Genomic DNA, 22,286 nt, shown 5'->3' with positions numbered 1-22,286 from the left:
CACAGCCCAGCTCCTCTCTGGGCAAGTGTGTGGCATTAAAAAGTTACTGTGCAGAAAGACTTCTTATTGTGTGTGGCTGTGCATGTGCACAGCTTAGAGGGAACCTTGCCCCTAGGCCTATTTGTAACTCATTCTGTACAAAGATACCCAGGAGCATAGTTGTGAGAGAGCATCACCACAAAAAATGACATCTGAAGTATATATTCCCAAGCCAAAAATGAGTCACAAGAGGCACAGAGCACTCATCCATAGATTGGCAGGCTATTTGTTCTCTCTTCTGCAGGCAGAATTCAGGTAATTTAATCCATGAAAGTTAAATGTCCCTTAGAACATGAGTCTAGAACAGCTATATCCAAACTGTGATTAGCAGAAGTGTTAAAAATATGTCTTTTGTAGGCAAAATTTGACCATTCAGATTGAACTAATCCTAAAGGAATGCATACAGTTACCTCTGCTGCAAAACTTGTTGACATCTTTTGAATTTTAAAAGACTGACTGGCTATTAAGAATTGTTTTGACATGAATACTACAATATAGTATGACAAGCATGCAGACTGCTGGAAAACCACAGAAAAGAGAAAGATGAGCGTTGTAATGCTGACAGTTTCTTGTTTTTTGCTGGTTTAATAACTGAGCATGACATGATTTCAGCAGAATGCCTAGTTCATTGGGCCAAATCTAGTGATGGTACAAAAGGTGATATAAAAGTTATACCCCTGGCATAAGTGACATATAAAAAACTGGCTATTAAGTGTCAAGAACCCTAATTTATAACCAGTTGGAAGTTGAAGTTCAGCTAAAAGAGATAATAGCAGCTACTGGCAGGCAGCCAACATCAGAAACAGTGGAGGCCACAAGGAACGGGTTTGTAACTTGAAAAGGAGGAGTGGTTGTCCAAAAATAATACATACCATGGGCAAGTCAAGGGAAAATGCAACATAAGGCAAACCTGTGACACCGCAAACTGTGGCTAAGTATCTTAAAGAATGGTTGTAAGTTGCACAAAACCTCCACATTACACCCCCACACCAGCCTAAAGCATAACAGAACCCCTGAAATCAGCTCTGCAGTGCTGAGAATGAATCTATTTCTGTACAAAAGAGTGTTGCCACTTTGAATATATCTTTAAATATTATTAGATTAGAACTTCTTAAGAATACTCCCATATGTGCTGCTATTATTTATTGTTATGATTTAACATTTGAAAATAGCTCCAGTAGCCTACTTGGAGCTTCACAAATAAAATAAGAGAATGTCCCTGTTGCAAAGACCTTTCAGTCTATGCTAAAAGATTCAGGGAGATGTGACAGCAGAGGAAGAGAAAGAAAGAAGTTTTTATGATAAAATATGGAAACATACTGTGTGCCCTTCCCCTCTGAACTGTGAGTTGTGGGCTCCCTCACTGCACTGTGCTGCATGGGTGCCCCAACCAAGGGCCCCACAAACTCCATGGCCTGCACCATGCTGCCCTTCCCGCTATGGTGAGGGCAGGAACCTGAAGCTGGAGGTGGGTGGAGAGGGGAACCTAAAGCCAAAGCAATGGGGAGAGAAGCAGCTATATGTTGAACAGCCCTCATCTAAATTGGGGGTTCCATAGCTGACAGAATACAAACATGAATGGGGAGATCACCTAAACCAATAATGTATAGGGGTACCTGTTTTTTTTAGCACTTAGTTAATTGTTCAAATAGTATAGCTCATTCGGTTAATATGTGAATGTAGGTCATCAATAGAGAGGCTAGGTGTTGAAGAAAATTCACTTGAAGGAGACTGTATGACATACAGGATCAGTAAAGACTTTCCAAGCAGTGGCTAGTAAGGGCAGTAGTGATTGTAGAAGAAAAATATAGAGGAGGAGTAAGGGGAAGTACAATTTGCACAGCACAAGTCCATAAAATAGGCAACTGCAAGTCTGCACACTGTGAATTACATATATGCCATTTTTTTCATTCTTTATTATATATAGAGCAGATTTTTTGTTTAGTTTTGTTTTAAATGGGCTGATTGTTTTTAGAAATTCAAGCCTTGTACCATGGTAAGTGGATGAATGAAGAACCAGCAGAGTTATTTCATTCACATTACAAAGCTATTGAAAGTTTTTTTTTTCTGGATACAGTTCTTTCTTATACAATTACCAGAGGAGAGCTCCTAATTCATATCTCTGCAGCCTCTAAAATAGACCTGCTACACAGATTTTATGGTCCTAATAGCTCAAAGGAAAAACAAACCTAAACAAACCCTTACAGAACTCTATTTATCAACCATAAAGTAGTAATAAGAAGGAAAATTGAGTTCTGTTCAGACTAGAACTCATGATGGATGAGTAGAGCTGCCCTGAGATAGGGAGTTACCTGGAATTAACTGCTCTGGGGTGCCAGAACATCAATGAATTACTGGCTTGTAGCTGTAGTGGCGGCACCATCACCAGCAGCCCTGTCCCCCTCAAAGGTATCCCTGACTATGAGATGCAGCCTGTATGCCACACAGCAGATGCCAACAAAGTTGGCATCACGGACGGCCTTCACCATATTGGCCTCGTTGTTGGTGACCATGAACACGCAGGTGAGCTCGGCCTGCCCAATGAGCCACCCCTGCACCATGCGGTTCATGGCCACCATGATCTCCCTTGCCACGTCGGACTCATCCAGCACTTTGGCCTGACTGATCACACCAGTGCCCTGTGAGGGAGAGGTAGGTATGATCGCCACCCTGGCTGCTCCAGATGTCCAAGGTGAAGTGCAAGGCTACCTGCAGCCCTACCTTGTGCAGCCCCTGCCTCAAGTACTCCCTCCATGCCTCATACAGGGAGGGTACCACCGTCCTGCTAAGGGTGGTACATTCAGGCACTTGGAAAGATGGGTCCACCAGTACCATGAGCTGCCTGAACCCTGGCCACTCAACTAGAGAGAAGGGCTGGCTATCCAGAGCAAGCATCGCCCCAGTGCTCTGGGTGATCTCGCTTGCCTTTGCAAGTCGCCCCGCTTTCTGTCCACCTTTCCTCCACTGTTCCAGGGTGGCCTGCCTCTGCTTTGAGGGGACGGGGGCTTTGGAGTGAGTGGGGAACTTCCCTTTGGGCACACTTGCACTGGTGCCAGGCTAAGCAGGAAGAAGGTCAAGGGGGTGCTGCCTCCTTAGATGCAGCAGCATCGCCATGGTGGTGAAGTGTTTCACCTCCTTGCCCTGGCTGATCTGCCTTTGGCAGTGCTGGCAGATAGCAAACCTGGGATCATCTGCCAGCTCAAAATGCTCCCATACTACATTACTCATCTGCTTCTGGGTTGAGGGTGGGGATGCTGCCTTATCCCCCCCCTCAGCAGGATGAGGCACAACAGCAGAAGGAGCTGCCTCAGCTGAGCCACTTGCCTGAGCCTCCACAACTCAACCTCCTCTGAGGTGCTGCTTTCTGGAGAAGGAGACCTGGGTTTGGGGAACTTTGAGGGTTGTGGACCATGAACTCTGATTCCTCCTCAGACCCCAAAATTGCTTAAGCCAGGGCACTCAGATCCCCTGGTTCCAGCTCCAGCTCCTCCTCCGGGAGTGGGAGGTTGGGAGATGACATTGGGATGGAGGAGACAGTGATTCTGCTGCTGGTGTCTATTTCTGGAGTTAGGGGAGGTGGTGCAGGTGCAGGGACATCAGGTACAGGTACTGCTCCCACCTCCTTGCTTCCACTGGCAGCAGAAGCCTCATGGCTGCTTGGGAAAAGAATGCGTCTGTGTTTGGGTTGGGGGCGGGGAAACTTGCAGTTCTAGCTCTCCCCCTACCTCCTTTCCCTCCCCTGCCAGAAGATCTGGCACCTGCCTTTCCAGCACACTTCATATTAATCTTTCCTGTGCTGCAAACAGTATGTGTATGTGTGTCACTCCTTTTGCATTGTGTGTTTTATTCTGCTGTGTGCATGCGCTGGACTCTGATTGTTTAATTGAGTAATAAGTATGAAGAACTGTGTAAAAAATGTATGCTGTCTATCTTCTTCTCTGCTGTGATGTATTTATTTACTATGAATTATGAATGTGGAGTGTGACTCTTGTGTATTTTATTCTACTGTGTTGCATGCACTGGTCTCTGCTTTGATTATTAATAACTGTATATGGTGTCTTCTTCTGTGATGTGCTATTAATGTGAATGTGTGACTACTACTGTACTTCTCATTTGTCTTCTGTGTTGTAATGTGTACCTAAAATAATATATCTCTTTCTTCTAAGACCCTGAGTTCTGTGTTAATCTCAATCAGAATCTCTACCTGGCTTCTGTGTTGCCTTAAGTCTGTATGTAAGCTAACTATAATAATATTAATAACTAATAACTGTATATAATCTGATTCTGAATCTCTTCTTCTTTGAATATCTGACTTCTTTTATGATCTGTGTGTGTGTGTGTGTGTCCGTGTGTGTGGAATGTGTGCTTCCCTGTGAAGTGATAGATCACACTCCCAGGGAAAACACTGAGCTTTTTTTTTTTAAGTGTGGCAGGGCACTGTTGGTGCCTGCCACTTTAAGACCTAGGCCAAGCAGACAGCAGGTGCCTGATTGTGGCAGCCATTTTAGATTCAGGGCTGCCTATATAAACAGGGCAGTTCACTGCTAGCAGGTGAGGCAGGAATATTGTCTGGCTTCAAGGTTTCAGTGTATTATTGTGGAGATAAGGGAGGAGCTGTAGGGCATAGCTAGGAGGCTCCTGGTCCTGGGCATGACCAAAAACTGCACCCTGCCAGGAGTGGGTGGCCTGGTGGGGCTCTCAGTGGTGTGGGAGCTCCCAAGAAATGCCAGGCCAGTGATCACCCTGGTGAAATGTGGGTAGGGGTGTCTTAACCTTAGCCCTCACCTTTGGGTGGGTCTGATAACATTGGAGGTGGTGGGGGCCAGGTATGGCTGTGGCCACCTGAGCCTACCGGGATGTTGGCTACCAATGTCCAACTTGGGATCCTTAAAATTCTATTTTATTAGGTGGATTGAAACGCTGTAATGAAGTCAAATCATAAACCTTGGGGCTGGTCCCCACACACAGTAACGAGTTACAAGAGTTGGGTATACTCCCACAGGCACTGAAGCCTGCCGTTGATGGCCAGTCGAGGCTTCTTCCAGCGTGGTGTTATCCTCCAGAAGGGGGTTGCTGGCTGGTCCTTCTGGCTAGGTAGGTCGGGCACTGGTTAAGTTGGAGTTCAAGAGGGTGCCCCTGAGGGTCACTTTTCACTGCTTTTTATCTGTCCCTGGCAGACTTTGGTGACTCCCCAGTTTTCAGGTTTGCCTAAACCAGGGGTCTTTGACCCTCATGGGACTTCCCCCTCGGTGGCTACTGGATGGCATCTGTCAGCCCCAGGGGTCGTTCACATGTACGTACAGGTTTGGGAGTCCATTGATGACTTTTGATTAATTTACCGCTGTCATGAATAAGGCTCTGGGAGTGGTCGATTGGGTGATATTTAGCCCCAAAAGTTGGTCCCCAGCATTGATTAACTCAGACCAGGGCTTCTAGCCCTTAAACAGTGAAGTTTAGAGAATTCCTGGTTGCTAGATTGTCTCCTATTTTTTTCTTCCATTGGTTGATCTGCGGTTTTCATAGGTGTTAATTGCTGCTTGTTACTGAAGCCTGCTACTGTGTTACACATTCAATCACCGATTCACTAGCTCTTTCAGGGGCCCACCTGATACAGGGAAGCGGCAGTTTGATTCCTGCCCTTGTTAACATTATTACAGTGTATAACTTACTAAATGTGTTTAGTTTCAGAAGTTAAAAGGTGAAGAGTATAAAATATAACCTACAAGAGTAATGCCATGGCACACAAATAGATAAAAATACCAAAATACAAGTGGAGATACAAAATACACACATACAAACTTTTAAACACAATTTCTTATCTTATAGTGAAAGAGGGAGGGAGGGAGGGAGGAAGGAAGAAAAGGTAGAAAAAGAGAAACATATCCAAAGAGGGGAGAGCAAATGCAGACAAGAGGAAAGGGGGGCTTTCTGCTACAGGGGTGGAGGTGTGGGGCCCTGAGTGAGGAGGGGGCAGAGGTGTGGGGCCCTGAGTGAGGGAAGTAGGCTAAGGTACGTCTCTAGATGCCTGAGGCTGAAGCTTGGGACAGAGGCCAAGTAAAGGGGGCTCAGCCTAAGAGAGGGGTGAGTCCTGACCCCGGTAAGTCCTCCATCACTGGGAGACCGAGTGTAGGTCAAAAGCAAGATCTATAGTGAGCACAATGACATGCTGCTTCAAGGGGGAGTGAGTCCCTGTGAGACCCTGGAACACCAGTTGTGGTGTGAGTTACACCAGCTCCTACCACCAGGTAGGTAACCCCTAGTAGGGGTCAGAAGGCAGACCCCAGAGAGAGAGTGGGGCTAGAGGCTCAGAGTCCTGAGGTAGAATACCCTTGACTGATCAATGTTGGGACCAGGACCAGAACAGTCAAAAGGATCAGGGGCCCACTGTGAGGAATGTCCACTATGGCAAAGTGGGGCTCCCCGCCTAGCCACAGTACTAGTTGCCCCACTCGCCTTTGGGCACACCACTCACCTGCCATGCCTTGTTCTTAATGAATTAAGATGTTAATTAAGGCTGGAGGCTGTCCATTCTTGCCCCGATGCCAGGGGGCCCTATCTGCGGCTCTGTACCTCCCATACACCGCAGTCAATGCCTCACAGATGGCATCCACTGATGTTAATTTCACCAGTCCCACACTGGGCCCCAGAATCCTCCAGTTCAGACCCCTCTAAGATCCCTCCTTTCAGGCACCATACCCCATCTTCATTTGGGCTGCCTAGCTCCCTGAAACTATTTCCCCTCTCAGGCGTGGTCCCCCTCCAGGACCTTTGGCCACACAGGCCACACAGGCCCTGGCCTTGCCTCCAAGGCCAGTCAGGACCCCAGGCCCTCAGCTCTGGGCATACCTTGCAATGGGCCCCTGGCCCTTTTAACCATTCTGGTAACCTACTTTCCTCACCTAGGGCTCCACATCTCCACCCCTCATTTGTGGAGCCCCAGTGAGGGGGTAGTCCCATCTCTGCCCCCTTACTGGGGTCCTCATTTCCACCCCTTCCTCACTTGAGGCTCCTGTGCAGGCCGGGAGCGGTCCGAGGCCCTCGGGGGCGCACGGCGGGCTGTGGCCAGCAGCCCTGGCACGCGGGTCGGGGAATGCAGGCCGGCGGACTAGAATTAGGCACGGACGCTTAGCAGTTGATTAAAGATTATTTTACTTACACCGTAGATGGTCGCAGTGCAGACAGGAAAACTTGCTTGAGTTGCAGTTACAGACAGGAAAGAAGAAAAGCGGACAAGAGTTCCTTCCACGTGAACTCTAGCCCAATCCAGTTAAAGGCTCTAAAAACGTGAGCCCATCGTGTCAACCAAAGAAAACAACTCGGAGAAGAGCTCTGGATACACTCACACGAAGTTTGCTAGGCTCTGTGGAACTTGTGCGCAGGGAAGGGGTTCGTCGAGGGATCATTCAGCGACGGGGAGAGGCCAGAGGTTGATCAGACCCCTATAGCCTTCTTGAGGCACGTGCTGGGTTTGATAGGCTCCGCAGCGCTTAGAGTTCTTCACAAGACGTGAAGCCCTCCTCCTCCAGATGGTTGTGGAGTCCTCCCTTGCGGGGTTCTCCTCGGAGTTCTCCAACTTGGGTGGAAACCACTCAAGCCTCTTATACGGCTAGCAAGCCAATCGCTAGCCGCCACGTGGGAATAATTTAGAAACAGCCAACAGTGGGACACAAATTTGCATGCGGGTGGCGGGAACTCCTTTGCACCGTGCATTTCTCTTTGCAACTGAGAAATGCACCCGGCAAAGAAAGCTCCGAGTGGCGGGAAATAATTTAGCAGTGCCGAAGCGCGCACAAACAAAATCACACCCTTGGGTTGTGACAGCTCCATACTATCTCCTCACTTGGGGCCACGGGGCTTCCTTCCCCAGTGGGCTCAGGTAGCCTCAGCCATGCCTGGCCCCCACTCTCCCTCCTCAGGATCTTGCACCCCACAGGGCTCAAGTGGCTGCAGTCATGCCTGGCCCTCACTACCTCTGGTGTTACTGGACCTAGCCAAAGGTGAGGGCTGGGGTTAAGGTGCCTCTACCCATCTTTCACTGGGCTGATCACTAGCCTGGTATTATTTCCTGGGGGCTCCTTCACAACTGAGAGCCCCAATAGGCCACCCACTCCTGGCAGGGTGCAGTTTTAGGTCATGCCCAGGACCAGGAGCCTCCTAGCCATCTCCTACAGCTCCTCCCTTACCTCTAGAATGATACACTAAAGCTTTGCAGCCAGGCAATGCTGCTGCCTCCCCTGACAGCAGTGAACTTCCCTGTTTATATGCAGCAGCCATTTTAGATTCAGGGCAGCCTAATTGGGCACCTGCTGGCAGCTTGGCCTAGGTCTTAAAGTGGCAGGTACCAACAGTGCTGTTGCTCAGGCAGAAACAGCTCAGAAAAGCCTGCAGACAGAGGCTTTTATGCTGTTTCTATGTCCCTCCTGACAGACATGGTGACTGGAAGGGCAGCTGGAGAGAAGTCAGTCACTGGCCAGCTAGAGATGTCAGTCCTTCCCAACCTCTCCCCGCTCCCCTTCCTGTCTCTGCTCCCCCTCCCTCTTCTAAGTTTCTATTTCCCCATAAAGACTGCCCTCCAAATCAACTAATCTTTTCCAAATTGATTCAGAAAATTTTAAGCTTCTAGTGACTCGATTGGAGGCTGAATCTCTGACTTTGAAATTGGTCTAAATCGAATCATAATCCGAAGCTTTGCACAGCCCTACTGTTCAACACACGATCAAAACTAATATATATATACATATATATATACATATATATATATATATATATATGTATATATATATGATTTATATATATATATATATATGTATATATATATATGATTTAGCAAAGAGTTCATCAAAGAACTTTAACAGAACCCGAACAAACTTCTGAATTTTGAAAGATAATAGTTCACAGTAATGGCTTACAGTGTGTAAAAAAAAAAAAAAAAAAAAGCAGATTTTTTTTTCAGGATGTTGCTGTTCATCCTTCAAATTTGAAGATAACCATGACATCTCTGGTTGGTTTGACTTCTGTGACCATGTGAGTGGCTGACCAGGCCAATTTTGTGGTTTGAACTGTCTTTGGCACACTGAGCAAGAAATGCTGCTTTGGGTTGCCTGATCAACAGTAGACATGCAGCTGTTGCAAGATTTACGCTGTTTGTGCTTCTGCTGTACCTCAGCGGAATGCCTTCAGACTTTAGCATTGACACATGAACAGGTTGATAAAACTATAACAAAGTAAACTTCAGGGATGCAAGCTATATGTTATTCTGTGTTGTATTTTGATGCATTTAATTATAATACACATTATAATGCATCCCAACACATTCTATGTTATATAATATGGCATTTTTTCTCTTTCTTTTTCTTTTTTTTCTTGCAAGTGAACTTGGATGGAGGTTTCCAGTTCAGTATTCTTGGCAGACAGAAAGTAGTAAGTGTTCATGAAACACTCACAAATACTAATATAAGTGACCAGGCATATTTTTCTCAAGGATTAAGTATAGACAGTCAAAAAGCCTGAGGCTGAATCAATTCAATTTTCACACATTAGTTTAAGTTGTGTAGATTGAACCAATAATCAAATGAACGGACATTAAGTTTTGATTCCGGAAATGTAGTGATATGCCTGCAGTGTCTCAGGCCAGAATCTGAGAAGTGCTAGATGAGCATGCTCAGCTGGAGCAGACAGCTTGGGCCACAGCTAGTCCGCTCATCCTGAGAGGGGAGGGCTGTGGGGGGAGGTTCGAAGCATACTGGGATGCTGGGGCTAGGGACAGACATTACACATAAACTGGTTTAAGTGATTAGAAACTGGTTTAAACATGTTAAACAGAACAGATGTTGAGTACACATAAACCATTTTGAAAATGGCTGAAACTGGTTTGAGATAAACCTGGTTAACTGTAGTATCTGACTTAACTGATTTGGGGCAAACTGGTTTATGCAATGTCCCAGAACCCTTGCTGATTTAAGATAAATCAGATGCCCCCAGTATCCCAGCATGCTCTCTGGACTGGGTGGAACTATCTGCTCACCAGCAGGGCTGCACCCCCCGCTCCCTGGCTGCACCTCAGACAGGGACTGCAGGCTGCTCATCCCCCACCCCCTCACCACTCCATGCTGAGCACAAATTCCCCACTCCCCTCTGCCTTGCACAGAGGTGCCTGTGTATTAGCTAGAAGACCACATGCTGGCTATGTTTCGTGCTAAATTAATAGGTAGAATCAACAAGCAATAATGTCCCTCTGTTGTTTTCTGAAGTAGGAGTGGGGAGTTTTTGAAGAGCAAAGGGTGGAGTCTTATTTGGTAATTAATTTAAGTCTAAAATGATGATTTAAGTCTAAAATCATGTTAGCACTCGGCCCCATCCAGAACATTTTAGGTTTCTAAATATTTATTTTCTACATTACACTAACCCTACATTAGGGCTGCGTGAAATTTTGCCGGCTGTTTTGCTTCGATACTGTTTTCACTCATTTCAAGCTTGAAACAGCGAAATCAGAATGAAACGAAGGGCTCCGAAACAGCCTCAACACAAAACAAGGAAAATTGAAATGTTTCAAAAGTTTTGAGTTTGAAGCAGCCTAGCTGAGTTCCCCTCCCCAGTGTTAGGATCGGGCTGGGGAAGGGAACTCAGCCCAGGCCAGCAGAGCATCTGCTGCTGCTATTGCTGCCTGGTTGCTTTCCTTAGTGCTGGACCTTGCACGTGCACCACTCAAGTTCCTGTGCTTCCTTGCTTTCCTGTGGTGCTGGCTGAGGATAAAGAGGGATGAAGGAAATACAAGAATTACTTCATTCCACACTAGGCAAATTAGCAGATCCAAAGGGGGCTGAAAACCTTCATAGCTTGCAGGAAGCAGCAGTTGCCCTGCTGTCTGTGAGCCCTTGTGTAGAGGGGATGGGAAGGAGAGAAAACTAGTATTATTTGCTGAAGGAGGAAGCAGCTGTTTGACTGACTTTTCACAGGAAGCAGAGGAATGAGGAAGCAGCCAATCAGGTAAGAGTTAAACCAAGGGTTTTCTTGATAGACTTTTAGGAGAATCTGAAAGTTCATGTCTTATATAGGCAACTTCTTGGATTTTTCAGGCCTTTGATTTATAGCCTGTCTAGATTTCAGCCAAATGATCTGACTCGTGTGTACAGCCATACCCATGCTTGGGTTTTTAAAGTCTGATTTAGCCCCAAGAGATTTGCATGGTCATAGATTGAACTTTGCTTGGACAGACAGTGGCATATCATACATAATGTGCAGAGAAAAACTGACAGCCAGCCAGAAATCTATAACTGCTGACATTTCATGGAATCAGAGAGAATTAGGGCTGGAAGGGACCTCAGGAGGCCATTTAGTCCAATTTCCTGTTCAAAGCAGGACTGTGCCCAACTATATCAATCCACCCAAGGCTTTGTCTAGCTGGGTCTTAAAAGCCTCCAAGAATGGGGATTCCACCACCTCCCTGGATAACCTGTACCAGTGTTTTACTACCCTCCTACTGAGAGAGTTCTTTCTCATATCCAACTGAAATTTCCGTTGCTGCAACTTAAGTACATCGCTCCTTGTTCTGTCATCTGCCACCACTGAGAACAGCCTAGTTCCATCCTCTTTGGAACTACCCTTCAGGTAGTTGGAGGCTGTTGTTATTAAATCTTACCTCAGTCTTCTCTTGTCCAGACTAAATAAACTCAGTTCCTTCAGCCTCTACTAAGAAGTCATGTGTCCCAGCCCCTGAATCATTTTCTTTGCCCTCCACTGTACTCTTTTCAATTTGTCTACATCCTTTCTGTAGTGGGGCACTGTGAAGGAGTGAGAGAGGGCAAACAAAAGCCTTGAGGTGCCTTACATGCTGAGCAGGGGAGGTCAGGAGTAGAAAAGCAGCCGGCAGCAACAGACAAGGGAAATGAAAACAAGCAACGCTTACAGCATGGAGAGCCAGTGGGGCTGTAGCTGGAGACTGGAAGGGAAGAGAAGCAATCACCACACTTCTGGAACAGCATCTCACTCTGGATTGGAGGAGGGAGGCTTCTTGGAGGTATTTCCAGCCCCAGAGAGGGGCAGAGTGCTGTTAATTCCCTGCAAGCTGCAGAGAGAGGAGTGGCTGAGTGTCCCGCAGACAAGTGTTGTGAAACTTGCCAGAGAAATGCTGTGGGTGTGACCCTGAGAAGGAGGCAGGTGGAAGCCTCCACACACAAGGCTTCTGATAATTCCTGGAGTGGAGTGACAGCAGAGGATCCAAGGGAATAGGCCAGAAGAATTGCTGTTCCAGGTTAGAGCCTTGCTGCACGTGGGAGAGAGCCCATTGGGACTGTGAATGGGAGTAACTGAACTAACGAGTAAGCTGGGGCAGGTCTGTGCTGAGCAGTAACTGAACTAACTGATTTCTTTTGTTGTGATTGGGACATGAGAACCTGACCCTAGGTGAACAGGACATGGACTGAGTCTGGCAAAGAGACTGAGAGCAGTCAGGTTTTTGCTTTCTTTTTTTTCTTTGGATATTTGAGCACAGGCCAAGGCCAGCCTTGGAAGGGTTTGCACCTAACTGAAGCTGATGGTAACCCTGGTGGCTGAGGATATTATAATAGACAAATGAGCAGTATTAAGACCTGGCTGCAGAGAACTACGAGTGCCATCTGGAGAGGCTAGGGTGGGGTAAAGGGGAGGTTTGGAGCCTCACAGAAGAAAACAGAGATTGAGCCTGGGTAGGATCACCTTGGACATTGCCTCCTGGCAATATAATATCATCAAAGTCGTGTCAGGCGAGAAAACATAAGACCAACTTCCTGGTAGACTAGGTGATCCAAAGCCAAGATCCACCCTGTCACCGCCTGTAGGAAAACAAGCTCAGGGCAGTGGCAGCAAGCTCTACAACACCTACAGTTGTCACAGGGGCCCAAAAACTGGACAGAGTACTCCAGATTTGGCCATGACTGTTATTAGTCACATTGTAAAAAACCTCCTAACAGAGCACCTTCTCTGTTAAAAAAAAAACAACAACCCCCCCCCAACAAAAAGACCCAGTAGCATTCCTAATCCTTTGCATGTTGGCCAAGTTATCTATGATTTGTGTTTAGAAGATGAATTCCAGACAATTTGTGTTCCAGAAGATAAGTATTTCAGGAAGCTGTAGGGCTAGACTCTCTTCATTTATTGTGGCTCTTCTCTGCACTTAAGTAAGGATCTGAGGCCTAGATGCCTTCATAAGAAGTATCCTGGGGTGGTAAAACTGTACATGCCCAGACCAGTACAAAGGAAATTCAGAGATAGGAGCAGTGGAGTGAAGTGTACTTTTATTCCAACTATTCTCAGATGGCTGCTCTAACTTAAGTTGAGGCTGAAGAATATATGGCTTGAGAATATAATGGAGCCTATATTGGCACAGTAGAGAATCTGGATCACACATTGAAAGCAGCCTAATCTTATCTCAATTTTTACCACATATTAATCAAAAAATTATTCATAACCTATCAAAAACAGGTGTTGAGTTTAAGTCCTGTATATAAACACTTTAGTGATGAAAGTTATAGGAATGTCTATGAATAGAACAAATTATACTAAAATTTTGCAGCTAGAGCTATATTTCAAATACTTATTTCCACAGCAAAGTTCATCTGGTTGTTCTCTCTTTACATTCTTTCTGGGACAGAACTCTTCTGAGACAGCTTTCCCTTGATCCAGATCTTTTCCCTTTAGTCAGTGCCAGTGCAATGGAGAGTGGCCTGGGCTAGTTTAGTTTATCCAGTTGGCTTTATGTTTGCTCATTAGATAGCTTTTGCAGGTCTCAAACATTCCTGGTTACCCTTAGAGTTACCTGGAACACCTTGCATTGGCTCCATTCCAGTACATGTTAGAGGACTTGTCTGAGTGAAGCAAACAGGATACTTCTCACTGCCATCAGATCCAGGGCAACATTCCACTACTTAGTACCTATCTGTTTAATATCAGCTGGAGAATGGAATCCAACATTCCATTCAAAAATCCCTAAAATAAATTGGGAGTGGGCTGATGCAAAAATTATGCTATAGCTGGGAAGTTGTTCAGAGGGAACCTGTAAATATATTATTAGAAGATCTAACCATTGAAGAGATGACATTGGGTATGTGTAGATGAAACAAAATTTCCTGTTACGTCAATGCAACTGCATTTGTGTTTGCACAACCTTGGATTTCCCACCGCTTTAAAGTCCATTTAGCGCCTTAAACTAACACTACTTGGAGATGTTTTAAATTGCGTCACTTTCATGTTACGCCACTCCAAGTGTGGATTTTGTTCATGCAAACAGCCAGAGACCCCAAAGACTTGTAATTAATCCTCTCTGCCACAAGGGGCCACTGTGTTCCAGTCTCTTGCCAGTGGGTGGTGCTGTGTTCTTTTTTACCCTCTTTCACTCTGCCCTCCTCACCCCTCCCTCCTCTGCAGTCAGGTTGTGTTGAGATGTGTCTGGTTGTTTGTTTGTTTGCCCTTTTTATTACTTTAAAATAATGGGGGAAAGAAATATAATTTTCTACCCCCTCTTAATTGTTCTCCCCCACCTATTGTCTGTGTCCTCCCAGCTCCCACCCATGTAACCTCCTGTTCTCCAGCCCCCGCTGGTACCCTCCACCTACTGTGACCCCTTCACATGCCGTTGACTGCCAGTGCAGTGGCTATGGCTCCCGATGGCTCCAACAGTATCAGTGGAACAGTAAGTTTTCTGCAACTAATTTGAAATTTTGGAGGGAGTGAGTGGTTACATGACTTCCTGCAATACTGCAATCTGAACTTGCATCACATTCCATTCCAGAGCCATGAGTCCAATATGCTGCCTGCCAGACTTGACAGCTGGGGTATGCAGTGTCCCGGGTGATATTTAGGTAATATGTCCCACTGACCCTGTGTGTGTGTGGGGTGGGGGAAGGGGGGGTTGGCAAAAGTCCACTTTTTCGACTGTGCGCCAAGTCCCCCGCTCCTCTTCCTCTTCTCTATTCTTCCCTTCTCGCAGAAAACTTTCACAGGCAGAACTCACTGAGGATGAGCCGACAGGCCAGTGAAGACTTAACTAACAGTCACCAAGACTGTAAAAAAAAAAAAAGAGGTTATTTTCAGAATTTTATTTTTGTTACATTTGTATTTATTTTCTTTTTATATTTTCAATTTGTACATAGTTATTTTTTCTATTAGTTTTCATTTTCAGTTAAGTTTTTTGTTCTATATAATAAATGTGTCATTTTTTCTTTGGGCTGGTTGGGTTTGTTTTTGGAGACCGTGCCTGCCTGAGTGGCTGGGATGCTGTGCCTGGGAGGGGGTTTAGTCATGGCACTACATTACTCAACAGATTTGCAAAGAATTGCAGGGTGAAGAGTTACTAGCACTTGAGAGTAGCTAGCACTTGTTAAGCGCAAGCTAGGGTGAGGTCTAGCCAGATATGTCTTGTAAGAAAGACTAAACAACCCCACTCAGGGCCTTTAGCCTTTAGCAAGTCTTTAAAGACAATTTATTAAGTCTTTAAAATGCATTATAATGCATATGATATGGTCGCTGAGGGCAGTGGGGGGTTGGGGTTAATGCCTACTGCCACAGCTCCAAAACAGCTTCTTTGCAGGTAGGCTGTACTGTTATGGGAGGTGCGATGCAAAAAGTGTTTCCCCACCCCAGTGCTTTCTTTGGAATGCAATGTTTGCTTTACAAAAATCCTGCAAGCAGCACCTTTTGGAGGGTTTGCAGACTGCTCTCCCCCCTGCCCACTTCAACCCGTTCTTCCCCAGGAGAGAGCATGGTCATTTCAAGTGTGCAGGCAGATGCTTGCAGGAGAAATAGTCGGAGTCAGGTTTGCACCTGCAGAGGCTAGAGGTTGGAGAGGGGGTATCTGGTCATGTCTGGACAGTTCCTCATGGGTGCTTTGTCCATATAATAACTGCTTGTGCTGCAGAGAGCATTGTGTAAGTATTGCAATAGCTAGCCTGCTTAGTCCTAGGCCTTGACGTGTTCTCTGTTTTCCTGCTCACCTTAGTGGCCTTTTTGGACATCTACAGTGCATTTTTGGTGTTTGCACATCCAGAAGTACTTTGTCTCTGGATGCATAGCCACACTCATGTGGCTGATTATCCAGACATTTTGCATCAGATGGCTATCCCCAGACATATTATAGAGAGGTGCCTGGAGGGGAGGCCAACCAAGCTGAAATATGGGCCCTGTTTTGTCCAGCCTGGGAAGCAACCTCACTCACTCCCCTCCTCTGGCCACCTACAAACTCCCAGCCCCGCTGCTTCCCAGGCCCATGAAATCAAGCAGGAGCAAGTACAAATCAGAATTTTTTTGTTCCTCATCTTTCTTTTTTTCCACAATAAATTGAATTGCAATCAACTCCATTGAGAAATCACAATAAAGCTAAAACGTTATAGACCTTTTCCCCCCTGTTAAATCTTTGGGCCCTCACACCACCTATGGTGTATGTTCTCTTATGTATGTACCCCAATCCGAATTTGGTGGCAGGTACATGACCAGTAACCAGGTGCAGGGTGAGAAGACTATATGAAATGGGCCTACAGAACTTGTATGAATCGAGCTCATGCTCAGGCCAAAGCCAGTGAAGAAGCCTGTTTCTGTCAAAGCTAACCAGAAGGTGGGCACAGGGTCTAAGACAGAGAGGAGGAAAAGCAGCCAAGAAGCCCTTCGCAATTCAGAGAAACTTAAGCTTTTTGTGGGGAAGAAGGCACCACCTGCGACCTGAGACCTCTGCTACTGCAGTGATAGCTCATGATCGCAGCTTGCTTGGTGGTCAGCAGCTACTCCAAAGATACAAGGGTGCAACAGAGAGGTGTCATAAGGCACAGGGCAAGTGGGGCGAAGAGGTCTTGGCCAGTGTGGTGGTCGTGCTTAGGATGTCACCTCGTACCTCTATATAATCACCTAATGGACTCCCAACTTTTTCCGCCTGCCACATCTTGGATGTTATATTTGGATTTTTTTTTTTGGATGTCACGAGTTGGGACTTTTCTCTCTTTTTTGTTAATTGTTTGTTCAGATTATGTCTCTATTAGGGGTTCATGACCACTATGGGTAAATTATCTCACTTGCTTCTCCGGATAGCTGCATATGCTTGAAGATATAGATAATTACAGTTGGATTCAGATTAAACTTGTCTTTATTTTTATCTTTTAACACTCTATACAATTTTTTTTTTTTTATACTTTCAGGCAGAAATAATCTTTTGCATTCTTTTTTTTTTTTTAACCTTACCTCAAATAACAACTCTGGTAATTCTACTTATATAAAGTCCTTACACAATAACTACCAACTAAGCTAAACAGAATCTAGAGTTAATGAGCAAAGTCTCCTTCTATCTTGTCTGTCCATTTTCAAAGGACATTTTTTCTTTTTCTTCGGGCTTCTATCTTCAAGCCCCGCTATTCACGCTCTCCTTGACAAGATGACAGATTAGTTTACTTTTTACCTTGGACTCAACTGGTGTCCTGAATTCCACTGGTGTACAACTGGGTGCCATCTCCCAGGCGAAGAGATTAAACTTCCTTTCTTTGTTTACTTTTCTAGGTCCACAGCATCTGATGCATCCTATGGTTTATCTCCTCAGGGATCTGCCCCCGCCCTCAGAGCTCCATTTTCCCTCAGCACTGTGAGGAGTCTTAAGATAAGTTTCTGATCCCTTGGGGATCCTCTTTCCTTCTTTTTTTTCACTTTTTGCCAGCTCCCTTTTTTGCTAAAATGCCTGGTTCTTTTCTTCGCTCCACTCTAGGAACTTCTATCCTAATATGGTATTGGCTCTGGAAGTGGCATCTGCCACTTCCAGATGAAGACTTCCAGATGAAGTCTTTTCATCACTTCCACACTCATTCTCTCACAGCCAGCAACCAAGAAGAAGGCTTTGTGGCTGTGCCCGCCTCCGCTCTAATAGGTGTTCCTGCGCCGCCTTTGCCCGGGCCCAAGATCTTGTGCACCCTGGGCTTACGGGTGGACCCCAGAGGTTACCCCTGCTGACGTCAGGAGGACCCTTTAACTCTCCTGCCACAACTTTGGATGTAACTTCAGTGGGGGGTCCTCCCTTGGGGCAGCCACCAGGGTCGACGCATTTCCCGGCGGGTAGTCTCGGGGCTCCGTCCTCCCCTACACCCTGGCCACTTGCCACCTTAAGTTCTACCTCCTCTGGCTTCCACGTTGTCCTTGGCCTACCACCCTCTCGCCCCCGACTCGCCGACCGTCAATAAAGGTCTTCAGGCTTGAGGTACAGCCTACTGGGGTGCCAGCCTGGCTCTTCTGCCTTGGCTCCTGCTTCAATTCTGCTGCCAGTGATGCAGCTGGCTCTTCCGCTGGCTCTACAGTCTATGGTGCGACCGGTTACCTCACCGGCTCTGCTGCCTATGATGCAACCAGTTACCTCACCGGTTCTGCTGCCTGCAATGCAGCTGGTTTCTTTGCTAGCTCTGCTTCCCATCACCCAGTCAGCTCCTCCTCCGGCTCTGTTGCCGGTGATGCAGCTGGTTCCCTCAACGGCTTTGCCGACAACCGCGGAGCCGGCTCCTCCGCTAGCACTACTGCTGGCTGCTTTGCAAGCTCTCTCGGAGCCTGCTCTGGCTCTGCCCCTTTCTCTCCCTGCTGCTGAGTGTGGTGGCTGATCCCCTCCTCACAGGAGCTCGCTCCTCCAATCTCCTCCTATCCGCCGCCCCGCTGCCTCGGCGGGGCCACTTTTTATCCCTTCCAGGAAGCGTCCGTCCCCGCTGCTCTGCTGCAGCTGGATAAACGCCTGGCTGATCACCCGCGCCGGCCTTCTTGGAGTGCGTGCCTCCTCCGGCTCTTCCAGCTCTGCAGGAGGTAAGTGGGACTCTTTGCTGCCCCGGGGTTCCTTCGGCATCCCAGCTCCCCCGGGACAGTGGCCAATACCAACTCCAGAGGCACAAGGGCTAAGGAAGGTTGCTGAGGTGTAAGGCACAGGGCAAGTTGGGCGAAGAGCCTACTACCCAGAACACAGAGCAACCTGTTTCTTGGCCAGCAACCAAGAAGAAGGTTTGCAAGGGATAGGAGTAAGGAACATAGAGGTGTAAGGCACAGGGCAAGCCCTGATGCTTGCACCAAATTCGTACATTCATTGATTCATAGACACTAGGGCTGGAAGGGACCTTGGAAGATCTTCGAGTCCAGCCCCCTGCCCCAGAGGCAGGAAGTCAGCAGGGGTCATAGGGTCCCAGCAAGATAAACATCCACATTTCTCTCAAAGGCATTCAAAGTAGGTGCTTGAACCACCTCCTGCGGCAGTCTATTCCAGATCTTGGGGGCTCAGACAGTTCTTCCTTATGTCCAGCCTGAAATGGTCACAGAGGAGTTTGAGACCATTTTACCTTGTCATCCCTTGGGGTGCTCTAGTGACCAGATGTTTCCCCAGATCCTGGTGAGCACCCCTTATAAACTTATAGGCAGCCACCATATCACCCCTGAGCCTGCAGTTTTCCAGGCTGAAGAGTCTCATAGCTGTCAGCCTGTCATTGTAAGGTCTGTTTTCCTGACCTCTGAACATGCATGTGTCTCTCCTCTGGACTCTCTCAAGCTTCTCCACATCCTTTTTGAACTGTGAAGCCCAAAACTGGATGCAGTACTCCAGCTGCAGCCTCACCCAGGCCGAGTACAATGGGAGAATGATGTCCTGGGATTTGCTTGAGAAGCATCTATAGATTCAAGCCAGCATTTTGCTTGCTTTACTAGCTGCAGCCTCACATTGATGGCTCATGTTCATCTTGTGGTCAGTCATGACCACCAAGTCCCTTTCATCTGTAGTGTTAGCCAGCGTAGCCTATTAGCATTTGGCAGGCTTTTCTTCACAAGGTGGAGAACCTTGCATTTTTTGGTGTTAAACACCATCAGGTTCTCATCTGTCCATTTCCTGAGCTTGTCAAGGTCAGCCTAGATCACCTTCCTGTCCTCAGGTGTGGATGCTTTACCCCAAGGTTTGGTGTCATTGGTGAACTTGGCCAGTCTGCTTCTGATACCAATGTTCACATCATTAATGAAGGTGTTGAATAGTATAGGCCCAAGGAAGGAGCCTTAGGGGACCCCAGTGGTCATAGTGCACCATGAAAATTAATTTCCATCAACAACCACCCTCTGGGTCCGACCACGGAGCCAATTCCCTAGCCCCAGACCATGGTGAAGTCGAGGCCGCAGTTGGCCGGTTTTGCTAAGACGTGGTCATGGGATACCAGATCAAAGGCTTTTTTAAAGTCAAGATATATGACATCAATCTCTTCTCCCTTGTCCAGGTGATAGGTCACCTGGTCATAAAAGGAAATAAGATTGGTCAAGCAAGACCTACCTAGTGCTGGCTATCCCTCAGGATGTTGCCATTGGCCAGTCTGTTAAGAATGGTCTCTTTGATAATCTTTCCTAAGACCTTCCCTGTGATAGAGGTCAGGCTGATGGGCCTGTAGTTTGCCGGATCCACTTTCTTCCCTTTCTTGAAGATAGGCACCACATTGTTCTTCTTCCAATCTTCGGGCACTTCACCAGAGTGCCAGGAGTTCTTGAAGATCCGTGCCAGGGGCTGAGCTATGATGCTTGCCAGCTGCTTGAGTACCCTGGGATGTAAATTGTCAGGGTTGGCTGACTTGAAGTTATGCAGCCCCTCAGGGTGTTCCTTCACAAGGTCAGCATTGATGGAGCATAAGGAATCTCCCTCACCCAGGCCTTTCTGTCCCATAATGGGCAGGGGCATCCCTTGGGACTGGTGAAAAACTGGCTCAAAGTACCCATTTAGGAAGTTGGCTTTTTCTTGGGCATCAGTTGTCAGTTGTCCCATCCGGTTTAGCAGGGGTTCAATGTTGCCCTTGCTTTTCCTCTGGCCCCCACATATCTAAAAAAGGACTTTTTATTGTTCTTGATACTTGTAGCTACTTGGAGTTCAGTCGCAGCCTTGGCTTTTCTGGTTCACTCCCTGCAGGTCTGGACCAGTGCAGAATATTCCTCCTTGGAAGTGGATCCAGTCCTCCATCCTTTGTCGGTCTTTCTTTTTAGATGCAGGAGGTCTGCCAGTTCCCTGCAGAGCTAGGGGGGCTGCTGTGCCCTTTTGTTGCCCTTCCTCCGAGATGAGATAGACTTTGCTGGTGCATCCAAGATCACTCCCTTGAGGAGCAACCACTCATCCTGAACTCCCCTCCTCTTTTGGTTATGGTCCCTTAGGGCCTTACTGACAAGCCTCCTGAGCTTGTCAAAGTCAGCTTTCCTGAAGTCGAGGACTTCTGTATTGCTGACCGACTTGCCAGCTTTACGGCGGATGGTGAAGGTGATCAGCTCATGGTCACTGTCACCCAACTTCCCTTCGATTGTTAGGTCACTGATTAGATTATCCCCCATTGCCAATACCAGGTTGAGCAGTGCTTTACCTCTTGTCAGCCTGTAGACTTCTTGAGTCAGATAGAGCTCATTCATGCATGAGAGAAAACTTTGAGACTGTTTGGATTTGATCGAGATGTCTGGGTTTGGATTTCCCATGAGATGTCTGTGTAGTTGAAGTCTCCCATGACAACAATGCACCAGGAGTGTGCAGCCTCAGCCAATCCCCTGCCAAACTCCCGGTCAAGCTCTTGATCCTGGGTAGGAGGTCTGTAGTAGACTCCCACCATTGTGTCCCCTGTGCTGTGTTCCCCATGGATTTTAACCCAGGTCTCTAGTCATCCACCCTGGGTGCCAATGTCAGCTTGCAGGGACGCGTAGCTTTTCTTGACATAGAGAGCTACAGAGAGCTACACCCTCACCCCACCCCTTTTGTCCACTTGATCTCTCCTGTGCAGGGTATAGGCGTGTATACCTGTGGCCCAGTCATGGGTGGAGTCCCACCAGGTCTCTCTTATCCCTATGACATCATAATTATTTGTGTTAAGGAAGAAGACAAGTTCCTCCTGTTTATTCCCCAAGGTCCTGGCATTTGTATACAGGCAGGAAAGTGTCCCTTTGGGGGCCCTTGCCTTGCCCACAGATCGTTCCAGCGCTGGGGCAGGGGTAGGCTCCCTTAAGTGCCTTGACCTGCTGGCTTTGCAAGGGTTGCTCAGTGGGCCAGCAGTGGCAGTAGTCCCCCCATCATCCGGCGGGTTTAGTTTAAAGCCTGGTGGAGCGGATCAACCAATCTGGCTTAAAAGAGCCTCCTCCCCAGCAGAGAGAGGTAGAGGCCATGTGGAGAATGTAAATAAGCTTCAGCTTCTGCCACTGGCTCTCAAGGAGAAGGGTGGGAAGCAGGCAGGGTTTTTCCCACACAAGGGGGGCGAGGCGCCTACTATTCAGACTGCGGA

The 22,286-nt window shown here is 47.2% G+C and overlaps 1 protein-coding gene across 1 annotated transcript in view; it reads right to left on the bottom strand.

The window, feature by feature from the left end:
- Positions 1 to 12,120, bottom strand: part of TRIO (trio Rho guanine nucleotide exchange factor) — a 533,872-nt gene extending 521,752 nt beyond the window's left edge. The window contains exon 1 of the mRNA XM_019483906.2: positions 11,945 to 12,120. Within this exon, the coding sequence (XP_019339451.1) occupies positions 11,945 to 12,020 (76 nt within the window). The 5' untranslated portion in view covers positions 12,021 to 12,120. The remainder of the gene's footprint in view (positions 1 to 11,944) is intronic.
- Between the last annotated feature and the right edge of the window lie 10,166 nt (positions 12,121 to 22,286).

The sequence above is a fragment of the Alligator mississippiensis genome, chromosome 5 (genome assembly GCF_030867095.1).
Source record: "Alligator mississippiensis isolate rAllMis1 chromosome 5, rAllMis1, whole genome shotgun sequence".
NCBI classification, from domain to species: Eukaryota; Metazoa; Chordata; order Crocodylia; family Alligatoridae; genus Alligator; species Alligator mississippiensis.
This window is presented reverse-complemented; position numbering and strand designations above follow the sequence as displayed.